The 16331-nt window shown below is 41.0% G+C and overlaps 1 protein-coding gene and 1 pseudogene across 1 annotated transcript; one reads left to right on the top strand and one right to left on the bottom strand.

Annotated features, from left to right (window-relative positions):
* Positions 1 to 635: 635 nt before the first annotated feature.
* Positions 636 to 15636, top strand: SRGN (serglycin). Its single transcript, XM_016198429.2, has 3 exons — positions 636 to 773; positions 10376 to 10523; positions 14749 to 15636. Exons 1-3 carry the CDS (start codon positions 701 to 703, stop codon positions 14984 to 14986), a joined length of 459 nt encoding a protein of 152 aa, XP_016053915.1. The 5' UTR covers positions 636 to 700; the 3' UTR covers positions 14987 to 15636.
* LOC148091519 (small ribosomal subunit protein uS8 pseudogene) lies at positions 11792 to 12179 on the bottom strand (annotated as a pseudogene).
* Positions 15637 to 16331: the final 695 nt, after the last annotated feature.

Genomic DNA, 16331 nt, shown 5'->3' with positions numbered 1-16331 from the left:
AATAGTGTGAAAGAGCAGAGGGGTGCAAAATCACTTGTTTCACCCAGTTCTTTGCAACAGAAAATATTCCATTCTTGAGGTAGAGGGGAGAGCCTGTGATCCAACAGGAGAAACTGAGTCCGAGAAGGAGGAACTGGCTATCTGAACTCTGACAACTCTTTCTTGTAGATGAGGACTCAGCTTTGAAGTCTCACTTCTTGAACTGGGCTCAGTGAGTTATGCAACTCCTGAAGAAAACGAAAATTAAGGCTATTTTATGGAAGCTGCTCAGCGGTGAAAAAGCAGTGCCTGGCTCCCTTATCTCATCAACAGTGCAGGGGGCTCAGTGCTAGCAATTTCGTGTTTAGACTGTTACTTGAAGAAAGAAAAAACAAACTCTACTGGATGCTGATTCTACTGTTTTAGTGGAAAAAATTTTCTAACAGGCAAGTGGCAAACAACAAAGCTTTTGAACACCCAGACCTAGGAAAGTAATGCTGTTTCATAACGGGTATGAATAGTTATTTCGCTGCCTTTTTTTTCTTCTTCAGTCTTTCTGGTTTTTTGATGTGGATCTCTTTTTATTTGTTCAGGAAATTATGACGTGTGTTCTGGGCAGGGTCTAAGTTTTAGAACACTTTCTAAAAGGGACAGAGAGCACCTTCTGCATTTCCTCATCGAGGGGCTGGCGTGCAGGCGGCAGAGCTGAAAGCTGGTCACGATGCAGGTGCTTCTCCCGTGCAGCCGGCTGGTCCTGGCTCTCGCCCTCCTGGTTTTGGATTCTTCTGTTCAAGGTAAGCCCCTGGACGCTGCTCTCCCCTAATCTTCTAAGCCCCAGGGTCCAAACAGATGATTATATTCACTTTAAGGTACAGGATGTGTTATATTGTGGGAAAGTAGGCAGAGGAAAAAGGATTTGTGGTGGCTGAACTTCTTAGTGTGAGTTTGGTCAAGTTTGATAGCAAGAAAAATTAAACTCTCAGGCAGGTGCAGCCTTGTAAACTCTTACAATGATTGAAACGCACTATTTTAGTTTTGGATGAAAGTGTATGGTTTATAAATTTTTTTTTTAAAAATATATCTTTATTGATTTCAGAGAGAGGAAAGGAGAGGGAGAGAGAGAGACAGAAACATCAACGATGAGAGGGTCATTGATCGAGCCCACAACTGGGCATGTGTCCTGACCGGGAATCGAACCCTGATCGCCTGGATCCTAGGTCGATGCTCAACTGCTGAGCCACGCCCGGCCGGGCTGGTTTATAAATTTTTAAAAGCTCAGAAAGGAATAACAACCTGTTGCACGGAGGAGATGGCACCGATGGGTGTTTTGGAGTATTTCCCCCCCGCCGAGGGGCCACATCTATCCCAAGTTTTCATGTAGCCCAGGGGTGTCATAATTATTGTAACTCTGTACTATTTTTTAATCAGAGTACATTGACTGCGTATTTTTCATGTTTTAAAACTTGGTACTTAGTGAAAATTCAGTGATGGTTAGGCATAGTTAATGAAAACCCTCGCAGATTTTAAAGAGAGACCAAAGAATTTTAATATTTGTGCTGTTGGTCAGAGAAACATCACATTTGGAAATTTCTTGTTAGATTTCTCTGTGATTCATGGTTTAATCAGGCTGAAATAACTTAAAACCTTGAATGACTAAGGAAACAAAAATGGCCAGTTTGTAAGAAATACACACTGCCTGCTCCTTTGATAAATAAGGAATCCTGTCTAAATAAGGCAGAAGGTCATGGACTGATAAATAGGTGGGAGAATTCATAGTAAAAGAGCATGAAGTTCCCCAAATTGTAAAGGAAATATTGAGTCATGGTGACACATATGTCCCGGATTTGTTTCTTTAAAGTGACTTTTAGTTGTCTTGTTTTTACTTCTGGTGGAAATGAAATTGTATAAGATGATCTCAGATACATAAATTATGTATTGGAAATTTATAAAATCATTTTTAAATACAAATAGCAGCACAAAAATGTAGTTTTACATGTTACAAAACAATGTAGTTTTACCTGGAATATCTGTAGCCTGTTGCTAGCTTCTTGGGGTCCTTCCATGTCATATGCTTCTGCAAAGTTCATTACATCCTCACAAAAAACTTCCACAGACTCACGTAGTAAGATCTTTATTTTATTTTATTTATTTTTTATTATTTTTTATTTTTAAAAATATATCTTTATTGATTTCAGAGAGAGGAAAGGCGAGGGAGAGAGAGAGATAGAAACATCAATGATGAGAGAGTCATTGATTGAGCCTGCAACCCTGGCATGTGCCCTGACCTGGAATCGAACCCCGATCGCCTGGATCTTAGGTCGATGTTCAACCACTGAGCCACGCTCGGCCGGGCAAGATCTTTTTTTTTTTTTTAATGAAATTATTGAAGAACAAACAGTAAGTAATGTTGCTGAAACTTTTCCACTAATTTATTTATTTTTAAAAGTATAAAACATTTTTAGTTGTAGGGAATAGGCTTTACTTGGATCTTTTAGGGGATATCTTTTTTTAAAAAACATATCTTTATTGATTTCAGAGAGAGGAAAGGAGGGGGGAGAGAGAGATAGAAACATCAATGATGAGAGAGTCATTGGTCGGCTGGCCTGCAACCTGGGCATGTGCCCTGACCGGGAATCGAACCCCGATCTCCTGGATCCTAGGTCGATGCTCAACTGCTGAGCCACGCCCGGCTGGGCTGGGAGTATCTTCTTCTTGATGAAATAATTCCATGTGTTCTCACAAGATCCAGAGCAGGGAGGTCCATGTTTGTGGCACAGACAAGAGTGACCAGTGCTGCTGGGTCTTCCCTGGCCAGAGCTATGGAAGTCTTTACATCTTCAAAATTTCCCAGAAATGGCACATTTCCCACTAAGTTTCAACAGGTAAAACTAGAATTAAAACAAAAATGTTCCTCCATAGCCTGGCCGGCCGTGGCTCAGCGGTTGAGCATCGGCCTATGAGCTAGGCAATTGCGGTTCGATTCCCGGTCAGGGCACATGCCCAGGTTGCGGGCTCGATCCCCAGTGAGGGGCGTGCAGGAGGCAGCCGATCAATGGCTCTCTCATCACTGATGTTTCTCCCTCTCTCTCTCCCTCTCCTTTCTTCTCTCTGAAATCAATAAAGAAATATTAAAAACAAAAAAAGGAAATGTTAAAAAAAGATGTTCCTATGTAGTAGGTATTCATTAAAGAGAAGTAAAGAAAGACACCATTATGCAACTGCATAAAGCACTAGCATTTATGTCATCACCGTGTAGGTTTAGCTCTTCACTGGAAAAGAAACCAAAAGAGAGAAAATGAATAAACTGAAAAACTAGGGTGTTTCCAAAGGAGAAGTGTGCCTGGTGTTGGATTACAGGCTTGTGCCCACTTCTGAGTTAGAAGCGGAATAGTTGCCCACCCATGGCGGCGTGTGAGCGACAGCTCAGGCCTGCGATGCCAAGGGCCACCCACTGTTCCACTGTACAGCCACATGATGTCAGATATGATTCCGTAGCGTTCTTTCCCCACTTTTATTTTTTTTTACTTAAACCATTGGTTTGACTGATCAAATTAACTAGGCTTTTTGGCTTGCTTTTACTGAGTATCTTCAAAACATCTTAGGTCACTGTATTATTTTGCTAGGGCTGCCATAACAAAGTGCTACAGACTGCTGGCTTAAACAACAGAAATTTATTTTCCCACAGTTCTCGAGGCTAAAAGTCCTAGATCAAGGTGTCAGCAGGGTTGACGTCATTCTGAAGCCTCTCTCCTTGGCTTAGTCTGGCTGTCTTCTCTCTGTATCTTTACATGGTCCTTCCTCTGTATCTGTCAGTGTCCTAGTCTCCTCTTCTTTAAAGGACACCAGCAATATTGGATTAGGGATCATCCATATAACCTCATTTCAATTACCTCTTCTAAGGCCCTATTCCAAAGACACTCCCATTCTGAGGTACCGGGAGTTAGGACTTCAACAGATGAATCGGGGGTGGGGGGGGGGCACAATTCAGCCCATATCAGTTACTACAAATCAAACCCAAGTAAAGACACGGTATAAAACTGTCTACGGAGTCAAAGCAATGTAAGCTTGGCAATGTGGGGGAGACCCTGGAGAGTGCAGATGGCTAATCAATTTAATGTAGAGCTCCAGGGGATTATTGATAAGGCCTGTGAATCCTAAACTCTCTTATTGCCTCTCTTTCAAAGATGCCTGTAAAGAGAGAAACTGGAAAATCCATGAGCAGGTATGGCAAAGGGTCAGGGCCAGACCAGGTGTCCACTCCACCCTGTCTCCCAGATCACAGTAATGTTACTGATCCCACCCACGTGTGCTGCTGTTTGATTGTAATGGGCTTTCCCATCCATTCTTTGCTAAATGATCAGCACATTCCCCCATGAGGAGGAATTAACACCAATTTAGAGAGGAGAAAGCTGGATCTTACCCTCATCATCTCATTTGCTCTTTACATTACACTTTTGCAAATAACTTATGAGACTCGTCCAAGGCCAATTACAACTAATTAATGGCAGAACTGCTCATCTGATTTCAAGGTCAGTTAACTTTCTACTGTAATTTGGTTATCTTCTTGGTGGATTGGAGATTTTATTTAAAACATAAAAAACTCGCTTTGGCTATAGCCTTTGCTATAAAGTTTACCATTGAGTTGAGGAACAGAGAGGGAGAAAAAAAAAAAAGGGAGAAATTGAAAGTAAACTTGATACTTTTTATAGCTTGTCAAACCTTTCAAGGGTGGAGCCACCTCTCCATATTGTAGAATTGACTGGCCAGTAGGAAGCAACTTCAACTTAGTGAGATCTGTTTGCTGCCTAACAGTGAATCAAAATGGCCTTTTTTCCCCTCCTCCCATGGCACTTTCTGCTTAAGTTTCTCTAACACTCCTGCACCAAGTTCCCATTAAGAAGAGGAAACTAGTCCTGCTGGGTGGGGCTCAGTGGTTGAGCATCGACCTAGGATCCAGGAGATAGAGGTTCAATTGCCAGTCAGGGCACATGCCCGGGTTGTGGGCTCGATCCCCAGCAGGGGGCTTGTAGGAGGCAGCTGATCAATGACTCTCTCATCATTGATTTTTTTTTAATCTCTCTCTCCCTCTCCCTTCTCTCTGAAATCAATAATAATAATAATAATAATAATAATAAACATATTAAAAAGATACAGAGAGCTTAGTGGGGTAAGTTATTTGCTCTGGTAATGTTTATTTATAGACAGTATTTTGGTAAAGCTGGAATAGTGGCAGGGAGAGAGAAGAGAGAAGGAGAGAGAGAGGGGTGGTGGGCAGAAAGGGAAGGGGATTCTAAACAAAAGCCATTCTCCCTGGAATCCGTGACAAAATCAACCAGCAGATCCAGTAAGTGGGGCCTTTTAGGAAGATAATCTTTTGGTCCACGGGCATACTTCCTTTTATTTTATTAAAATATGGTAACCGTAAGATATTTCTCTCAAGCAACATAGAGTCTGGATACTCCCACAGCGTCAGGGCCTGAAACTGTTGAATTTTCACACCCTGCCAGCACCCTTGAATAGACTTGTCAGGAACTATGGCCTGTAATCATATTCTTTATTTTAAAAACATCAGCTCCACATCAGATAAGCTATCTTTGATTCTTTATAAAATTTTAAACAGCTTTATTGAGATAGAGTTCATATGCCATGCAATTCACCCATTTCAAGTGCACATTTCAATGGTTTTTAGTGCATCCACAGATACATACAACCATCACCATAGTCAATTTTAGAACATTTTATCACTCAGAAAAAGAGACTCCCTTTACAAAAGTAAAAAGCTGAGATTCTGAACTCTGGGGAAAATTTTATGTTTTAGATTTTTTTTTTTACTAGTTTACTAAAGTTGTATTTGTTATACCAGTGAAAAGATGTGGTAAATCACCTGTATTCTTCTCATCAAGTGTTAGTTTTACTTTTCTGATTAATTTCCTATCTATGCAGATATTTCTTGGGCTTAATTTTCAGTGCATCAACCGCATGTAGAGGAGACTGCCTAGACCTAGCACTTAAAGATATTTGCTCTGTCCAAAGTGGTAGCCACCAGCCACTCGTGGCTGCTGAGCACTTAAAATGTGTGTAATGGGGAGAGTTCAAATTGAGACCTGCTTTCAGTGCAAAATATACACCAGATTTGAAATCTTAGTAGGAAAAAAAGAATGTGAAAATTCAATTGATAACTTTTATATTGATTAAGTAACAACATTTGAATATGTTGGTTTAAATAAAGTGTATTAAGATAAATTCCACTTGTTTCTTTTTACTTTTTAAAATATGGCTGCTATAACATTGAAAATTCCACATGTGGTTTTGTCTTATATTTCTCTCAGACAGCATTGGTCTAGACCAGAGTTTTTCAACAATTTTCATCTCATGGCACACATAAACTAATTACTAAAATTCTGTGGCACACCAAAAAATATATTCTATTTTTTGCTGATCTGACAAAAAAATAGGTATGATTTTGATTCATTAATACCGGACGGCTATTGTTGTGTTGGCTGTTGTCATTTTTTTATTTGACGATCTAAAGGAAAAGAGGTCAGTGTCCCTGACTAAATAGTTCGGTATTGCATGTTTTAAAAATTCTTGGCTTTCACCAGGTAGCTTGGTTGATTGGCACATTTGGAGATGTGCCAAAGATGCACCAAGGTTGCAGGTTTGATCCCAGGGTACGGGCATGTGCAGGAGACAACCAGTGAATTCATGAGTGGGTGGAACAACAGATAGATGTTTCTCTCTCTCTCTCAAATCAATTTTTAAAAAAAGTTAAAAAAAATTCTTGCTGCACACCAGTGTGCCTGTTGCCACAGCAGTTGAAAAAAATCAGTGATCTAGACAACATAGGGTGTGAAGACAGCGCCCTCTGCTGGAGATGTTGGATTTTTTTTTTTTAACCCACCTACAAGATTCGGCTTCTAAGTAGTACATAGATTCCTAACTTAGGCTGCTTCAGGAAAGAACCAGAGGAGAAAGAAAGAGCTAAAATGTATTAAACATATCACATACATTCATCTTGCTTTAACAGGAAATCTTTGGGACACTATTGTTAGAACAGTAATTTAAACTCTGGTCTCTCTACAAGCTATTCTCTATCAGAGAAAGGTCTTTGTTTTTTCCCTAAGCAGAGAAACTAGCACTTAAAGAGCTCTGACCACGGTGCTATTCTAAAAACTTAATATTTATATCTCATTATTAGTTCTACTACTGTCCCCATTTTATGGATGAGGCAATTGAAGTATAGGGAGGTAAAGTTGGTCAAGGTCACACAGCTGGTAAGGGGCAGACATTGTGATGTCATCTTGCTACCTGACCCCCAGCCTCCAGGCAGTGAGGGAGCTAACTCATTTTAAATGACTAGCTGTCCCAGACCAGACATTGTATTTAGGAACAATGGGGAAGATTGTGACAGACTAGTAATTCCGAAGGAAGGAAGGAAGGAAGGAAGGAAGGAAGGAAGGAAGGAAGGAAGGAAGGAAGGAAGGAAGGAAAGAGGAATATTCACTTTTTCCTGCATTAGAGTCTTTCTTTTGTTTATATTTTTAAAGAAATATTGTTTATTACAGCAATTTGAAATTTAAGTGAGAAAAATATTCATCAGAGTCTACTACTAGTTATTTTTGTGTATTTTCTCCCATTTCTCCTCCATATCTTTATGTAGTTTCATCAGCTATTATGCATATACACAACTATTTGCATAAACAGTGGTATTCTGCTTTTTTCACTCATTTTAAAGTAAAGACTTTCTGTGATGTTACATAGTCTTTCCCATTTGGTTAACATTCTCTCATATGAATGGCAAATAATTTGTTTGAGCATTTTCTGTTGTTTTGATTACTTAGTTATTTTCTTATTTTGAGTAATACTAAGGTGAACAGTTTCATGTATCTTTTATATTTTATCTATTTCTCTAGATACATACAAACATGTATCATATGTATCTTAATGATATAACTTGGCATTGCTGTATTTATAAAATTAATCAGAAATACTAGCTAGAAAAAAATTGAGGAGATAATAGAGAGTCATGAGGAAAAGGAGCATAATGAGGAAAGAGGACATTTTGAAAAAGTTCAGTGGTTCTGCAGTCTTTCAAGAACAAAGTTCTTGACTATTCCATTGAGATGTAAGGTGAACTTGACCTTACAACCTCTGATACTTGCTGTCAGAAGAGAATGGGACATAGGTTGTGCAGACTCTCCTAGAAACACAGATACCCAGCAGGGGAAAGAAAAGCAAATCTCCAAAATCCATGATCTCTGGGGAGTTGGGTAGCGAGATTAGAGGTAATTTTCCTTTTCTTTCGTTTGCCATATTTTTCAAAGTTTTCTATTATGGACACATATTCTTTTTAACATAAATATTATTGTTAAAAATTGCAACAAAAGCAGTCTAGATAGTAAGGACTATCCAGATAGACTCCATTTCTAGGAGAGAGTACTATAAAAGCTAAAGACCCTTCTTGACTAGTCCCTGAGTTAAAACAAAGTCAGGAAGTCTTTTGACAAATTGCATTGCAGTTTGAGTCCATTTATATAAAATTCTAGAAAATACAAACTAATCTATAATGACAGAAAACAGATGAAAGGCTGTGGGGTGGTGAGAAGGAATCAGGAGGAGGGAGGGAGAGGGGCAGGATTACAAACTCTGGGGCATGTTGGATATGTTCATACTCTTGACTGTAGTGATGGTTCTAAGGGAGCGTACATATATCAAAACATTAAATTGTACACTTTAAATATGTACAGCTTGTTGTATGTCAATTCCACCATAATGAAGCTGTTAAAAAATAATTTTGAGTAGATAATGCATACATAGGGCTCAAAAATCAAACGGCTCAAAAGGAGATGCAGTGAAAAGTCAGTGTCCTTCCTTCCACAGTCTTCCAGCCACCAATTCCCTCCACAAAGGTAATCAGTTAGCTGTGTATCTTTTTAGAGGCTTTCCATGCACGTAAGCATATATGTAAATCTATTCTTAAAAACACACACACACATAAGTGGTAACACACAATGCATATCGTTCCTTTTTTTAAAAATTAAACTTAATAATATACCTTGGAGAGTATTATATATCAGTACCCAGAGAGCTGCTTCATTCTTTTAATAGCTATATAGTATTGTAGGTTTTATCTTACTTTAAATAATATTTAATTTTCCCATCTTTTTTTCATTTTCATTTTTTCTTTTTTTTGATTTTTAGAGGAAAGGAGAGAGAGAAACATCAATCGGCTGCCTCCTGCACACCCCCTACCTGGGATGTGCCCCATCCCGGGCATGTGCCCTGACACGTAATGGAACTGGTGACCATTCGGTGCATGGGACAGTGCCCAACCAACTGAGCCACGCAGGCCAGGGTAGCACTGTGTCTTTTTTTTCTTAAGTAGTTGTTATGATTTGTACAGGACAACAATGTGCTGGGAATTAAAACCAACTTTCCTGCTTTTCAAGAATTTTATATGTCAACTATAATAAAATAAAAAGGAATTTTAGACATGCCCCTTCTTGCTAGGTGATTATTAGTTGCACTTATGTGAATGAAGTGTGTGCTGGGATGGGGAAGAGATGAACCTTTGAAAGGTGAAGTATTCTCACCACCAGGCCTCCATCCTTGCTAAATTGAGGAATGAAGAATTTATTCATGAATTAGCTAGGGATCTCCTATATAATCTCATAATACCAGATTTGTAGCCTTTCACATAGAAATTAAACTCAGAAGAAGCTATGACAGACTAGGATATTCCAAGCCGTCTGTCCCTCTGTGAGCCTTGTTCTTTTGAAATCTGACTCAATCGGAGCACAAAAAAAAGAGGCCAAGTGTTTAAACTGCTTTTCATCCCCAAGAATGCTCTATGGCCCTAAGAAATAGGGCTCTGTAATATGTCGGGTATATTCAGTATATTCCTTAACCTTTCCGAACATGATTTGACTCATGGCCTCAGTTTTCCTTTGTGTAAAATGGAGATAATAGTACAGACATAATACTAGTTAACATTACTGAGCGTTAACTGTGCGCCTGGCACTATGTTACGGTCTTTACATGCATTTCTCATTTAATTTTTGTGTCCAGCTTATGAAAAAGAGACACTGGTAGTATCTTTGTTTCACAGCGAGGGCTCAGGGAAGTCAAGGGTTCACTTCACTCCAGGCAGCTGATCGCCGAAGCCGATTTTAACCTTCAGTCTGGGCTACTTTGTAAGGGTGTTGTGAAAACGACAAATGTGACATGGAAAAGGCTGGCACACAGTGGGTGCTCCTGTCATATTAATGGTCATAAAACCTGTCCACACCTTGCCTTCTACCAAATTTAGAATCTATTTAATTAAACATTTCTTAGAGACAGAGCGATCAGAAGCTGAGAGATACTTATTAACCACATGGGTTGCTTGTTTGGACAGGTTTACCTGTGCGGAGAGCCAGGTACCAGAGGGTCCGCTGTAATCCCGACAGTACTTCTGCAAACTGCATTGATGAAAAGGGACCAATGTTCGACCTGCTTCCAGGAGAATCCAACAGAATCCTCTCTCCAAGGACTGACCCTTTCTCGTAAGTGGACTTCCTCTACTTTTACTTCCACCCATCTGTTGTGTGGAGGTGGGAGGGTTGCCTAGGGTGTTTTTCTTCAGGCTCTTGCTTTGGGGTTTGGTTTTCACTGCACGGCACATGGTAAAATGTACTGTTTTCTGGTAGATGAGATGTGCAAGAATACACAGTTCAAGCATCTTCTGCAAAGTCTTTTGATTTGGGCAGAGAGAAAAATTGAGTGAAAAATTTATGAAAATATTTTCACCAACAGGTACTGAAAATAACGGAACATTATTTCTGTAAATAAGCACAATAGATATGAAAATCTAATAAAAGTCCATCAACCTAACAGATTAAAAAAAATGAGGTATATCCCTGAAGAGTAATATTATTTAGTCATAAGTAAGGATGAATACTGGCACATGCCACGATGGGTGAATCCTGAAAACATTATGCCAAGTGAAAGAACCAGACACAAAAAGCCACATATCATATGATTCCACTTATATGAAATGCCCAGAACAGACAATTCTGTAGAGGCAGAAAATAAGTGGCTGCCAGGAGCTGGAGGGAAGGCAGGAACAAAGAGCGACTGCTAATAGGTGTGGGATTCTTGAGGGATCATAAAAATGTCCTGGAATTATATAGTGCTGATTGTTTAAAAAGAAGAAACCAGGGAAAAGAAGAATACATGGACATGACTTACAGAAAGAAAATCACTGCCCTGGGTGGTTAGAGTGTTGTCCCGATACACCAAGGTTGGGGGTTCGATCCCCAGTCAGGGCACATACAAGAATCAGCTAATATAAATAAGTGGAACAACAAATTGATGTCTGTCTCTCTTTCTCTTTCTTTCTCAAACCAATTTAAAACAAAGCAAAACCCAAACCTCTTCTTGATCAAATAAAACCTGCTTTAAAATTGCAAAAAAGATTCAGTAGGAACACATATGCGACAAAAAATTGAATTGCATTAGAATCCATTATTTCGATGAATATCAAAGTTATATAACATAGAGCAAAAACAAATTATTAAAAGAATGATGCTCAGAGTTTTAACCCTCAGAGTTAAGCCTAGCAACTCACTCTTCTCAAGGCCAGGCAAGTGATCCTGCCCAAACAGGGAGGTGCACCATGGCTTTGGGCTTCCCGGTGACCCTCTTCATCTCCCGTTCACTGTGCAGGAGATTCCGTCATCTCCATCCCCAAATGCAGCTCTGAAGGCCTGCCCTGGGCTTTTACCTTGTTTTGCCCCCAGAGGCATTTTAGCTACACAGATGCATTACATCCCTAGAAAGAGAATCCCAGGATCTTCCCTCCTGTGTGTCTGTCTTTCTTCTTCATGGTCCATGATGCCTGCTGAGGCCGTCAGCACAATGAAACCAAACCCACAGGACGGAAGCAGGCTATTCTGCATTTTTTCTAGATCTTTGAGTTGCAAGTAAACCTGGGGCTGATCACTGCACACTTGTTCCACCTGCCTGTGAGGTTCACGACAATTTTCCCAGCTCTGTGGTCACCCATAATTTCAAATTGGCCAATGTAACCAGCTTCATCATCACACTTAGAAGCCCAATGATGGCTTCGGGGTGCAGCCTAACAAGAACCTGGCCTTTGCCTCTCTTTTTGGCACTGTTGATACTCTTGAGAGCACAGCCAGGACAGCTGTGAGCACCATTGTGGTGGCACAGAAAGATGACAGGAAGAACCCCTGTGCTTCTACTGCAAGTCCACACGTTAACTTTGAACTGGTATTACAGGACAATTCATTACTTTAAGTCATAGGTTTCAACAGCGATTCACTGAAATCTAAAATATTAGAGGAATAACCCAAGTTCTCCAAAACAACTATTTTACACCATTTCTTCTCTTCTCAAATGTCAATGATTTTCCCTCTCCAGCCAGTAGCTTTCCTTCTCACTCTGACACTCCTGGCCCTGCTTCTACGTAGGCGCTGGACCTGTTTGCCCTTGGATCCATTTCTTGTCCCTCCCCCTGCTCTGTATTTGGTGGGGGGTGAGGGCTGGTCCTGTGGTCTGTATTTCTCAGGCTGTCAGAGCTGTGGCTGAGTTTGGCCAAACGGGAGGCAGGGGAGGGAGACTGGGGAGCATGGGAGGCAGGGTGGGGGGCGGGTGTTTCTTCTCCTCGCTCCCACCTTGGGTGGCACCTCTGGCAGGGCTGCGTCTCATCCACGGCTTCAGTTCCCACCAGATGCCCTTAGTCCCTGGGTTCAGATAACACCACCTCCTTGGTCCATGGACCACCTTCCATGGACCATCTGACCAAGGGAAGGAAGTATTTTCTTGCTAACCTCTGGGTTTCCTTGCTATCCCTTATTTGGCTTCACTTCTCTTCCATCATGTGTAAGCCGTTCCCTGGGTTAAATATTTAGGTAGGTCTCCTGATTGGACTCTGGCCGTGGCGGCCTCTAAGGCCGCTCCTCCTTTGCTGGGTGTACCATCCCCACGCACCTGCGCCAGGGCCTCAGCTCCGCAGGTACCCTCGGAACCCAGCATCTTCTTCCCGCCAGCATGCAGACATCCTCCAGCTTCTCCTGCGTTTAGGGGAGATCCCTTCTTTGGCTCTGCACCCTCTCACCCTATTGCCCCATCCTCCACCCTCTCCGGTAGCCTCTGCTTGCTGTCCACCCGTCCTCTCCTTAACCCTTTCAGGTGGGACATCTGTTCCTGTCCTCTAGCCGGTGCTTGTTAAGGTCGCAATGATTCCTGAACATCCACTGGTTGCTTCTCTATGTTTAGCTTATTGGACTTCTTAAATGCCTTCAAAACCAAGTTGGCCACCCCTCCTTTGAAATGCTTTCTTCTCTGAGCTTCCATGGCCCCACCTTATCTTGGGCTTCCTTCTACATCCCTGGCTGTTTTTTCTCCTCTGCTCAATATTTGATATGTTGGTGTGGCCCTGGCTCTGTCCTGGGCCTCTCCTCTATCTCCATCCTTTCTTTAGGTGACCTCGTCCTGTTCCATGGCTTTTTAAAAAAAGTCTTTATTGATTTTAGAGAGAGGGAAGGAGAGGGAGAAAAAGAGATAGAAACATCAATGATGAGAGTCATTGATCAGCTGCCTCCTGCAGGCCCCGCACTGAGGATCGAGCCTGCAACCCAGGCATGTGCCCTGACCGGGAATCGAACCGCGATCTCCTGGATTGTAGGTCGATGTTTGGCCACTGAGCCACACCTGCCGGGCTGTTCCATGGCTTTTAAGTGTGTGTGTGTGTGTGTGTGTGTGTGTGTGTGTGTGACTAACAAATCTGCATTTCCAGCCCTGATCCCTTTTCCCTGGCCCCACAGTCTAAACTAGCTATCTGGTCAACCTCTATTGCATGACTCCATTTCATTTTTCTGCAAAGCATTTAGCACCACCTGATCTTTTCACATTTTATTGTCTGTCTTCCCCACTAAGTGATAAACTTCTTGAAAACAGATCTCATCTGTCGGTCCCCATTCTATCCCAGGCACTCAGAACAGGGATCAGATGTTCAATAAATGTTTATTGAATGCATACATGAATGAAACTCTCATCTGCTGTATGGCCTGTGGTTTCCTATTTTCATGGAGAAAATGACCCATAGGCTGTGAAACTGAGCGTTTGTCTCTGATACTTCATTGCCTTCTTCTGTCACTGAGGGGTGGCACCATTGCTCAGAGCTTTTGATCTGAGTGGACGTCTAACCACCACACTAAACACAGCTGAATGAATACACTTATTCTTGGGAGGAAACTGAATGTTAATATACTGGCAAAGATAATGCTTAACTTGTTGCAAAGAATTTCTTCTGAGTGGCTTTTGTTGAAGCACTGTAAATTATTAGTTTTGTAGAAATTTTAAATTAGGAAAGAATGGCATCTATCTAGGCTGACTTGTTTCCCCTTTCTTTAGTGGGAAAAAATGGAAAAAGGGTCTTTTTATTTTTAATAAGTGATTCCTTAAGTAAATTCCAAATAAAGGATTGCTATGCTAGTGATAAGAAAATTAGCATTGTTTATATGAGTTTTTAATGGATGTGAAATTAATAAATGCAATGAGTTACAGAAAATAAGTATAGGCAAACATGTGGAAAGGTCTGATTACTTTTTGTTTTAAAGCATTGAATAACTGGGAAATTTTTAACTTTCAATTTGATTAGCTGGGTGGCTGCATTTATTTTCTTACATCAAAAAAATTATCACAATTATCTTCCTTATGTCTCCAACTTTACTGTGGGTTTTTCATTTTTCTGTTTTACTTCAGAATGACGAGATTCCAGGACTTGAACGATGTCTTCCCTCTTTCTGAGGACTATTCTGGATTAGGCTCTGACTTTGACTCCATATCTGGAAGTGGGTCTGGAGGTGGCTTCCTGAACGGAATGGAGAGTGAATATCAGCCAGTGGACACAGACGATGCTTTTTATTACAACTTTAAGCCCGAGCATGCCGACGACCAGGACTTGGGTCAAGATGGACCAGAAGGGAATTTTATTATGTAAAAGAGAGGGTCTCCCACCCCAACACCAGGCCGTGCATTCAGTGTATTTTGCATACTATAGTTAAGTGATTAATTTTGGGACAAAAAGCTTTATAGAAATTTAAAACATCTGAAAAAGAAGTTTAAGTTTTATCACCTTTCCCCCCATGAATTATTAAAGACTCCTTTACCTGTACTATTGTCCTAGAAGATATCTGCGCCTCCTTCATATCATACTCAATCAACATCACTATGAATTAACTAGATTCCCCGTGTCTATCAAATTGCTTTAAAGAATAAATTATACTGTTTTTCTTTTAAAAACCAGCTTGAGAAGCAAATTGACAGGCAGTATTTCAAACCTAAGTCTTCAGGAACTTGACTCTGATTGTGACTTATAGATATGCCCTTTTTAAAATGAAAAAAACAACACATACCAAATAGATGAGACACACAGTGAATTTATAGAGTGGGGATTTGACATGCTTTGCAGCGCCATTGGGTGTGTTTGCAGAGCTACTGGACATGGTTATTTAGAAGCATAATTACTGTACAATTACAAACTTAAGACCCACATTAAAGCACAGTTGTGCTCCCAATACCTCAGACTGCTTTTCCCCTTTTTTCTGGATATCTGTGTATTTTCTAATGTTGTTCTATTAAAGCAGAAGTATAACCAAAGGGTTAAGCTGTCTGGGATCTCTTGTTCTAAACTCAGGGTAATAATTATTTTTGTTCAGATGTTTTATTAGCAAAATAGAAGTCTTATTAACAAAATATAAAATTTTTTATAGTGAGATCAAACTTTGTAACTAGGATCAAATCCTATCATCTAGTAGATGAAGGAAGCAACGATGCCACAGCAAGAGGGTTATTCTCGTCCGGGCACATCCTCGTTTTGAAGGCTGTTCCCATTTCTGTTCCCCCCAGTCCTGTAAAGCCTGTTGCCATCATTGTCGTGGATTCTGTTCTGCACCATCCAGATCTCCTCTTCAGAACTGAGGACTTAAATTAATCTCTGCTGAAGAGAGCCGCCTTGTCCAAGGCACACCTTCTTCCCAGGGCAGCCTGTAGCAGGGACTGGTTGACGCGGGTATAGGAATGCCAGGCTCCTCCCCTGAACCTGGGGGTGACGCCCTCACAGGGTCAGAGCTCCCTGAGGGGTCCGCTGAGGCTTGGCTGGGCCTGCTTTGCCACTCTGGCTTCTTCCTTAGTCCCGCTTCCTTCCATTCCCCTCACAGCTGCGCTCCCTTAGAAACTTCCAGCTTGCTAGTTTTCATCTCAGAATTTACTCCAGGGAGAATCCAACCTGTGAGGATTGGTGCCAGGACAGGTAGGAAGCAGGTGATAAAGTGGGTCTTTGGAGC

This window comes from Miniopterus natalensis, chromosome 14 (assembly GCF_054644295.1).
Source record: "Miniopterus natalensis isolate mMinNat1 chromosome 14, mMinNat1.hap1, whole genome shotgun sequence".
Lineage (NCBI taxonomy): Eukaryota > Metazoa > Chordata > Mammalia > Chiroptera > Miniopteridae > Miniopterus > Miniopterus natalensis.
This window is presented reverse-complemented; position numbering and strand designations above follow the sequence as displayed.

Coding starts and splice junctions, on each gene's coding strand:
- SRGN (XM_016198429.2), top strand. CDS start 701: ATGCAGGTGCTTCTCCCGTGCAGCCGGCTGGTCCTGGCTCTCGCCCTC. Junction 774..10,375: donor TTTGGATTCTTCTGTTCAAG/GTAAGCCCCTGG, acceptor TTGTTTGGACAG/GTTTACCTGTGCGGAGAGCC. Junction 10,524..14,748: donor CCAAGGACTGACCCTTTCTC/GTAAGTGGACTT, acceptor GTTTTACTTCAG/AATGACGAGATTCCAGGACT.